This window comes from Sinocyclocheilus anshuiensis, unplaced genomic scaffold (genome assembly GCF_001515605.1).
Source record: "Sinocyclocheilus anshuiensis isolate Anshui unplaced genomic scaffold, SAMN03320099.WGS_v1.1 scaffold1198, whole genome shotgun sequence".
Taxonomy (NCBI): Eukaryota; Metazoa; Chordata; class Actinopteri; order Cypriniformes; family Cyprinidae; genus Sinocyclocheilus; species Sinocyclocheilus anshuiensis.
The window spans coordinates 24,837-35,061 of record NW_015557119.1 but is presented as its reverse complement, the minus strand read 5'-3'; the positions used below and the strand labels follow the sequence as shown (position 1 = coordinate 35,061).

General features: G+C 41.7%; 2 protein-coding genes across 2 annotated transcripts in view; one reads left to right on the top strand and one right to left on the bottom strand.

Moving 5' to 3' along the window:
- cct2 (chaperonin containing TCP1, subunit 2 (beta)) overlaps positions 1-4,695 on the bottom strand; it is a 17,333-nt gene extending 12,638 nt beyond the window's left edge. Inside the window, exons 1-6 of the mRNA XM_016472831.1 lie at positions 4,596-4,695; positions 3,617-3,691; positions 3,477-3,542; positions 3,293-3,404; positions 1,207-1,283; positions 1,021-1,133 (exon numbers count right to left, since the gene is read on the bottom strand). Coding sequence (XP_016328317.1) covers positions 1,021-1,133; positions 1,207-1,283; positions 3,293-3,404; positions 3,477-3,542; positions 3,617-3,691; positions 4,596-4,598 — 446 coding nt within the window. The 5' untranslated portion in view covers positions 4,599-4,695. The remainder of the gene's footprint in view (positions 1-1,020; positions 1,134-1,206; positions 1,284-3,292; positions 3,405-3,476; positions 3,543-3,616; positions 3,692-4,595) is intronic.
- A 687-nt stretch (positions 4,696-5,382) lies between these two features.
- Positions 5,383-10,217, top strand: LOC107677819 (ras-related protein Rab-19). Its single transcript, XM_016472854.1, has 3 exons — positions 5,383-5,880; positions 9,041-9,224; positions 9,840-10,217. Exons 1-3 carry the CDS (start codon positions 5,689-5,691, stop codon positions 10,118-10,120), a joined length of 657 nt encoding a protein of 218 aa, XP_016328340.1. The 5' UTR covers positions 5,383-5,688; the 3' UTR covers positions 10,121-10,217.
- The last annotated feature ends 8 nt before the right edge of the window (positions 10,218-10,225 follow it).

The following is a 10,225-nucleotide window of genomic DNA, read 5'->3' as shown; positions in this document are numbered from 1 at the left end:
TCACTCAGACACACACAGACACACACTCACACAGACACACACTCACAGACACTCACTCACTCACAGACACTCACACACAGACACTCACTCACTCAGACACACACAGACACACACTCACACAGACACACACTCACAGACACTCACTCACTCACTCACTCACTCACTCACTCACTCACTCACTCACTCACTCACTCACTCACTCACTCACTCACTCACTCACTCACTCACTCACTCACTCACTCACTCACTCACTCACTCACTCACTCACTCACTCACTCACTCACTCACTCACTCACTCACTCACTCACTCACTCACTCACTCACTCACTCACTCACTCACTCACTCACTCACTCACTCACTCACTCACTCACTCACTCACTCACTCACTCACTCACTCACTCACTCACTCACTCACTCACTCACTCACTCACTCACTCACTCACTCACTCACTCACTCACTCACTCACTCACTCACTCACTCACTCACTCACTCACTCACTCACTCACTCACTCACTCACTCACTCACTCACTCACTCACTCACTCACTCACTCACTCACTCACTCACTCACTCACTCACTCACTCACTCACTCACTCACTCACTCACTCACTCACTCACTCACTCACTCACTCACTCACTCACTCACTCACTCACTCACTCACTCACTCACTCACTCACTCACTCACTCACTCACTCACTCACTCACTCACTCACTCACTCACTCACTCACTCACTCACTCACTCACTCACTCACTCACTCACTCACTCACTCACTCACTCACTCACTCACTCACAGACACTCTCTCACTCACACACAGACACTCACTCACTCAGACACACACAGACACACACTCACACTCACACAGACACACACTCACACAGGCTCAGCTTCAGCCAGTCTCTGAGACTCACACACACACTCTCTCTCTCTCACACACACACACACACACACACTCTCACAGACACACACACACACACACACACACACACACACACAGAGAGCAGCTCCACTCGTTACCCATGATCCACCGCCGCCTCCCTGAGCGCCTCGCGCGCTGCCTGAGTGGCCTTCCTCCACCCGGAGATGATGATCTGAGGATGGATCTTCTTAGCGATCAGCAGCTCTGCTTCCTGCGGCACAAGCGTCACACATTAGACACGGCTCACGACTCACTCAGACACTGCGAGGAGGAAGAGCTCGTACCCGCAGCAGCTCCGCCGCCAGCACCGTCACAGACGTCGTCCCGTCGCCCACCTCGTCATCCTGCACCTTAGACATGTCTGCAGACAAGAGAGGCTCGTGAAGGACTCACACTTTTGATGCCAAACAAGTCTCTTCTGCTCTTTGATTAAAAATACAGTAAAAACAGTGAAATTGTGAAATATTATTCAGAAATCATTCTAATCCGTGTTGCCAAATGTACAATAATTATCATATTTGTACAATAACTCTGACCTCTGTGCAATGTACGATCAATAATGAAAAAAAAATCCCATAATGTACGGTTTTCAGAATTTTGTGACGCTTCAAATGATGGTCGTTGTTAAGGCCATTAACTCTGGGCCTCTTCTGTCACTTTTTTTATATTTTGACATTTGAAAACTCATAGCTTCATCAGAATGAGATGACACTTGGTGACTTTTGTTGCATTAGCTATGTGAACACACCAAAAAAATCATGGACATGATTCGGATATGTTAAAGGGTCAAAAAAAGAAAAGTCACACTTGGCTCCTTCCCAGTCAAAAATGACCGAAATAGGAAATAAATGGGAAATACGAAAAAATACAACTCAGATAATCTTTTGGTGGTACAAACTACAAATCAGCCACTGTGCAGAAAAGAAGTGCACAGCAATCAATGGGTGACCCTCTAAAATATAAAGAGTGAAAAATAGACACCCATGCACACACAATGTTTGATTGTAATGATAATGCAAAACCTGATATTTACCTAACCAAAAATATCTAAACCTTGACAAAGTAGTCTTTTAGAATTTCTAAATATATATCTAAAAGCAAAACCTAATAAAATGAAGGAAGTATGACTAAAAAACAATGGGAATCCATTTATTGAAAAATAATAATTAAATAAAAATATATTAATTATTGTGGGGAAAGATAGCTAATTAAACTTGTATAAACATTGCATAATATCTTAAAATCCCCTCAAAATTCAAAATAATAAAAAAAATAATAATTGAACAAAAATGTATTACATTTACATTTAGCAGACGCTTTTATCCAAAGTGACTTACAAATGAGGACAATAGAAGCAGTCAAAACTAACAAAAACAATTACTAAATAGATTTTCCTGAAAAAAAAAAAAAAGTTACATTTCACGGCTTCAGTCACTTTTGACCGCGAAGGAGCCAAGTGTGACTCCCAAACAACGAAGACCAGAGGGGTAAAAATGCTTGAATTTCGAATATTCGTCGAATTTAAAATAAAAATCCACATTCGAATGTAAAAACGTTGCGTTTGAATTTTAGGTGTTTGTCAGGCTGCCTCATCAGCGGCGCACGAGATGCAATGACGATGTAAGTGTCATTGCATTTGAATGTTTTTCTTATTCTATCCAGCTGAAGCCACTAGATGCGGCGCTGCTGCGTTGTTCATTCAAAATATAGTCGGAAAAAGAGAACATCAATGCGGAGAAGATCTTGTTTACGGTGAAACCGAAACCAAGCCGTTCACACAGAACACATATTTATTGCATTTTCTAGAGGGACATCTATCACCGCTGCACTCGCGTCTCGCACAAGAGAGAGACGCATGTTTAGAAAGCCATGTAAAGCTCAACTTTTACAAAAACATGTCTCGAGACTTTATGGCGGCTTTTCCCCATTCCACTGCATCTCGTGTTTTTAAATGAAAACATACTTTGTGATTGGTTTTCGGTGCTTTGTATTAAACGATACATACATGCACGATGCTGTTTTGTTTCTAATTGTTTAAGCAACTTAATTAAATATGATTTATAAACACTATTTTTAACATTATGTACTTTTTTTTTAAAGGGAGTCGTGTTATTTTATTGCTTTGAATAAACGTGCATCAGTGATATTTTGCTCGATGCGCCCTCTTGTGGCCTCAGGAGAGAAGACAAACGCTTTTTTCCCCTTTAACTGAAATCATGCCTTTTAAATTGGTTTTAAAATGGTTTATTCGCAAATGTCTTACGCAATGTTACAATTTTGCACACAAGTTAGATTCGCAGCTAGTGAAGGCATTTATAATGCTCATATAATTTATACGAGCGTCTCCGCAGTCATGTGACAGGAACTGACCCACGAGCACTTTGGCGGCGGGGTTGTCGACACCGATGGCCTTCAGGATGGTGGCTCCGTCGTTGGTGACGGTCACGCTGCTGTCCCGGCCGCCGCCCAGCAGGATCTTGTCCTGTGAGGTCAGAGGTCAGAGGTCAGTGATCAGGGTCACTGTGATGAGCGTGTGTGTGCGTGCGAGTCGTACCATGCCCTTGGGCCCCAGAGTGCTCTTCACCAGATCCCCGATGGCGATGGCGCCGATGAAGGACGACTGCGACACACAGAGACACACAGTCAGACGGATGAGGGGTCATGAAGCAGCTCTAGAGAGCGAGCATCACTCACCAGACGCGCCGTCTCGGCCTTCTCCTCATCCGCACCGCGACTGAAGATGCTGACGGGGGCCATCGATAGAGACGCCTGCAGCAGCAGCAAAGCAGATAGTCTCAATGACCTATTCTATTTAACATGCATTACACATGTATGATTGGACTGATATGATAAACATGAATCCGTGTCTACAGAAAACAGTACGAACTTTAATAATAGCTGATAACTCAGGAAACTGTATTATGAAGCAACGGAGCATTAGCTTGTAGATTTGGCATTTATCATTACATTGTTCATCTCTGGAGAAATATATGAGAAAGCTTACAAAACAGTAGGGCAATATTAATAATAAAAAGTTACACTTTATTATTAAAAGAGTTACATTCATATTATTTTCACACATTGTTCATCTCTGGAGAAATATATGAGAAAGCTTACAAAACAGTAGGGCAATATTAATAATAAAAGTTACACTTTATTATTAAAAGAGTTACATTGATATTATTTTCACATTAACACTAGACAAAATCACATTACATTCATAATATCCTAATTTGATGTTGTAATTTGAATAAGCCTGCAATAATAAATGAATATTGTTGTTATTCTAATAAAACACACCATATTTCGACTCCATTAACTATCAATGTAACATCCAGAGCACATTAACGTTACCTGAATAATTAGATCATCTCACTAATCCTACCATCACGTGAATACTTAGCTGTGTCATGATATACTAATTAAACATCATATTCAAAGCACACTACCATCCTCTGCACAGCTCTCCGTGTAGTAATAATAATGAGTTTATAATGTTAATGACTCCGGCCTCCTCAGAACACACTAGAAGCTCATTGTTGAGGCGCACAAAGCCTGGCTCTCAGCCGGAACACAGCGCGGATCTCGCTGCAGAGTCACACACACACACACACACGCGTCTCTAACTCATTACACGCTCATTAAAACACGATTCAAACACTTCTCCGCTCACCATGATGATCACACGATGCGCTGAAGAGACGAGCACGCTGCCGGAAGAACGAGCTAGAGAGAGAAGCGCGACAGACCGACCGCTTCCTGTGACGCGTTTCCGCTCTTAACACTCTTCAACTTAAGAGTCCCTGCAGTGCGCGATAAACACGAATTAAACTAGCAATACAAAGTAATATCCCGCTAAGCTAATAATAACGAAATAAGCCTACTCATGATATTAGTTTGTTAAATTGCGGAACTTTACACAAATGCAGCACACTTAGGTGTCCCGTGACTTTTATCTACGCATTAGACGCACCGTCTTTTTTAATGCAAGTTAAGTTAGCAACGATTAGCTTTGTTTGAAAAACTAGCATCTGACATATAAAGATAAAGAAGCTAGTTTAGTAAGCTAGAAACCTAAGCTTGATTGGTTCTCAACTGTATCCAACAATTAAAACCAAACATCAGTGTCATCATTTGGACCCAAACTATTTTTATAGTAGCTAAATATTTACCATATTTGAATAATTTAAACATTTTCATTCCATTTTTTCAATTTGCACATATTAAGCTCAACCATTCAATCCTGTTGCCTATATTTTATATATATATATATAGAGTGAAAGTTTGAAAAATATATATAATAAAAAATAAATATAAATCCAATTCATGGGGAAATGTAAGTAATCAGTAACCAACATTTGGTCCCAAACTAACCTGAACTATAATATTTGGTTGAGTTTTTTCAGTGATTCTTGCTAAAAAAATAATTTAAAAAAAAATCATACAAACCCATGTTTCATAACGTGTTGCAATCCTCGTAGCTCATATAATATTGACTTTGAGGTTAATGATCAACATTCTGTGAAGCTGAAGCACCTGCTTTCACTGACCACTAAACATCATCTGCAGTGGCTCTGTTTTGTAGCTTAGTTTTTCACGGCAGCAGATATTAAATGTCATGTTGTGTGTGCTTGTAGTTGAGCTGCTGCCTGCTGCACTACATTACCCACAATGCAGCTGTGCAGGTGGCGGTTTCACCTGTTTGTCCAGGTAGAGGAGGAAGGAGCGAGCGCACAGAGAGCAGCAGAGCACAGCAGAGCAGACTCATGGAGCCAGAGGATCCTCAGGACGACTCCTTCGACTTCCTCTTCAAGATCATCCTCATCGGGGACTCCAACGTGGGCAAGACCAGCCTGGTGCAGAGCTTCAAGAGCGGCCTGTTCTCCGAGGCGCAGCAGAACACCATCGGCGTGGACTTCACCGTGCGCACGCTCCACATCGACGGCCGCAGAGTGAAGGTCAGAGGTCACCGCCGTTTAAAACCAAGCGCTCAGTGTGATTCTGACACCCAACCGGTTCAAGCAGCAGAACCGGATCAGCAGGTCTGTCCTCTATAGACACTCAAACAGGAAGTGCTGATCCAGATAAACACACGCTGCTTCCTGCTTCACAGATAAACATGCGCTTTGTGTTTGTGTGAGAGATGAATCTACATGAAGCTGACGTGTAACAAGAGCAACGTCTGACAAACGCAATTTAACAGAGTTCTTCACTTGCTATACTATATTTACAATACTAAAATACATTTCATATATATATATATATATATATATATATATATGTTCAGTAAGCAGTATGTTGTACTAAGTAGCAGACAGTATGCAGTGCACACTATTCAGCAGGCAGTGTGTAGAATACATTGTTCAATATGCAGTATGTAGTAGTGTTAAATAGTCAGTGTACAGCGGATGTAGTGTACTGCTCTCATGCCTATGTAGTGTTCAGTAGTGTATATTAGTCATTGTATATACTCAGCAGTAGGCAGAATGAAGTGTACAATGTTCAGTGTACACTGAGCACGAGTCAGTACGCAGTATTCAACATACAACAAGCAGAAGGCAGTATGTATGTATGCAGTGTTTAATAAACAGTTTACGGGGTTCAACAGACTGTATACAGTGTACAGTATGCACTATTTAGTACACAGTATGCAGTGCAGGGTTCAGTATGCAGTATTTAGTATGCAGTGTACACTGTTCAATAGGCAGTGAACAGTGTTCAGTATACAGTATTTAGTATAGTGTTCAATAGGCAGTATGCAGTGTACAGTATGCACTATTTAGTACACAGTATGCAGTGCAGGGTTCAGTATGCAGTATTTAGTAGGCAGTGAACAGTGTTCAGTATGCAGTATTTAGTATAGTGTTCAATAGACTGTACAGTATGCATTATTTAGTACACAGTATGCAGTGCAGGGTTCAGTATGCAGTATTTAGTATGCAATGTACACTGTTCAATAGGCAGTGAACAGTGTTCAGTATGCACTATTTAGTACACAGTATGCAGTGCAGGGTTCAGTATGCAGTATTTAGTATACAGTATTCAATAGGCAGTATGCAATGTACATCGTCATAGTTGGGTAAACTTCTATAGCAGTGAATGGGAGAGTACCACAAATATATTTTTGTGCATTCCCATTTGCTCAAATAGCATAAGAAAAACTCCACGATAGTGTTTTCACGACTTTCAAAACAAAGAAAAAAAATAGAGAGACTGATAATGGCAGTCAGAAGAGAGAACGATGTCAAATTTACCATCACTCCCATAGATGCTGTATTAGAAGCACCCTCACAGCAGCATTAACTATTTTTTTGTAATTTGATGCAAATATAGGCTAATATAAAACAAAGTATAGTGTTATAAATGTACTTACTAAAAAGAAATATAGGAAACTTCGGCGGATTTACAGAGCTGATGACCATTGAAACACGTCATCAGTCTTGTGGAAAGGGTCCATATGTGGTGTTTAGTATGCAGAATTAAATGTAGTGTTCAGTATGCAGTGTAGTGTTCAATAGGCAGTATGCAGTGTTTAGTATGCAGTGTACAGTATTCAGTATGTTTAGTACGCAATATGCAGTGTACAGAGTTCAGTAGATAGTATGCAGTGTGCTTGTTATACTCTGCGGTTGGCTTGTCAGTATTGCAATATTGTGGTTATCATGACAGCCTTATTTATTATGCAGTATGCAGTGTACAGTATGCAGTTTAGTATACAGTATGAAACGTAGTGTTCAATAGGCAGTATGCAGTGTTTAGTACCCAATATGCAGTGTTTAGTACACAGTGTGCAGTTTAGTATGCAGAATTAAATGTAGTGTTCAGTATGCAGTGTAGTGTTCAATAGGCAGTATGCAGTGTTTAGTATGCAGTGTAGGGTCAAGTCTGCATGCAGTATAGTGTTCAGTAGGCAATATGCAGTGTACAGTATGCAGTTTAGTACGCAATATGCAGTGTACAGAGTTCAGTAGGTAGTATGCAGTGCGCTTGTCATACTCTGCAGTTGGCTTGTCAGTATTGCAATATTGTGGTTATCATGACAGCCTTATTTATTATGCAGTATGCAGTGTTTAGTATACATTATGAAACGTAGTGTTCAATAGGCAGTATGCAGTGTTTAGTATGCAGTGTAGGGTCAAGTCTGCATGCAGTATAGTGTTCAGTAGGCAATATGCAGTGTACAGTATTCAGTTTAGTACGCAATATGCAGTGTACAGAGTTCAGTAGGTAGTATGCAGTTGGCTTGTCAGTATTGCAATATTGTGGTTATCATGACAGCCTTATTTATTATGCAGTATGCAGTGTTTAGTATACATTATGAAACGTAGTGTTCAATAGGCAGTATGCAGTGTTTAGTACACAGTGTGCAGTTTAGTACGCAGTATGAAATGTAGTGTTCGGTAGGCAGTATGCAGTATTTAGTATGCAGTGTAGTGTTCAGTAGGCAGAATGTTTAGTACACAGTGTGTAGTGTTCAGTGTTGAATATGCAGTCAGCCATTGCCAAAGGCAATAGAAGGCAAGCCAACAACCTTCAGCCAAAAAAGCGCAACGGCTAAAGCTAACATGTCCAGTTTTGGAAATGAGACCAGAGGCCGTTTTCTTTGAATGGATGTCAATGGAGGAGAGGCTTCACTACGCTGAATAAACAGCTTTTCAGAGGAAACAGCGTATCATTTAATGAATCGACAGCCTATCTGCTAATCTCCCAAAATGTTTTACACTAAACAATCCTTTTGGATTTAACTATTTTTAGTTTACCACAAAAAAAAAAAAATGCTGTTTTATAAGAGAAGTCACTGACTTTTTGCGACAGGTAAGATTCAGTTTACAGCACTCTCATTAATTCCTATAGGATCCATGAACAGCGACGAGTGTGAGTGTCGCACAACTCTAACTGAAATTCAGTGACGTCAAGGCTGTAATGTGATTGGTTATTAAGGCACACGTGATCCGAGTTAGCCGTTACACTTTCTCCAATAGTAAGTAATACAGACCCCCTCATCTCCCTACAGTAAGACAATCTCTGGCCGTTGCTGCTCTTACTGGTGCGAGTGCTGTTGAGCACACAGGTGTGTTTCTGTGATCTCCAGTGATCAGTGTGTGTGTGTGTGTGCAGATGCAGGTGTGGGACACGGCGGGACAGGAGCGCTTCCGCACCATCACGCAGAGCTACTACCGCAGCGCTCACGGGGCCATGATCGCCTACGACATCAGCCGCAGGGACACCTTCGACTCCGCGCTCCGCTGGCTCCACGAGCTGCAGCGCTTTGGGGCCGCCAACGTGCTCACCGCGCTCATAGGTGACCATCTCTGAAACACTGCCAGTACCTTTACATGGACAACAATATTCCCATTAAGACAATACTCTGATTAAGACAATATTCCCATTAAGACAATACTCTGATTAAGACAATATTCCCATTAAGACAATACTCCGATTAAGACAATACTCTGATTAAGACAATACTCTGATTAAGAATCTATCAAGTAAACAGAGGTTTCTGATTACTTAATCCGGCTAAAGTCATACTCGAAGTAAACACAGATCGAACTAAGACGTGGAGTATTCCTATTTTAGTCGCATTATTGAAGTGCAGTATAGACATGTACACACTTAAATCACATTATTACCGTCGTGTAGGACTTTTCGCCGCATTTTACAACAGGATACACACACGTCGTGTATAACTGTTGATATGTGAAATTCTGGAGGGGGCGTAATGACGTGTGCCATTAATCGATCTATGTACTATAACATGTAAAACGGGAACATGAAAGGAATATTCTAAAAACAGCTGATGTAAACACCTTAATCATGATATTGGCTTATTCAGAATAAGGTAAATAATCAGATTACTGATGTCCATGTAAACATAGTCTGATTATGTTTCTATAGCTCTTCTCTGTCTCCTCAGGTAACAAGCGCGACCTGGAGGCAGAGCGGCAGGTGCCGTTCTCAGACGCCTGTAAGCTAGCGGAGGAGCAGGGCATGCTAGCGGCTCTGGAGACGTCAGCGCGGGAGAAGCGGAGCGTGGAGGAGGCGTTCGTCATGATGGCACGGCAGCTGCTGCAGCAGAACGGCCTGAGCGTCACGCCGGACGCTGACACACACGTGCTGCTGCGCACTAACTCTCGCGCCGTCATCAGCGGGCCGTTGCTAGCAGAGCGCCAGAAGCAGCAGCCCTGCCAGTGCTGAACGCAACACAAGGGGCCGTTCACTACAGTGCGCTGCTTTACATTCTTTCTCTATGAATACATACTATGACTGGTGCATCGCGTCTTGCACATGGGCGTCGCGTTT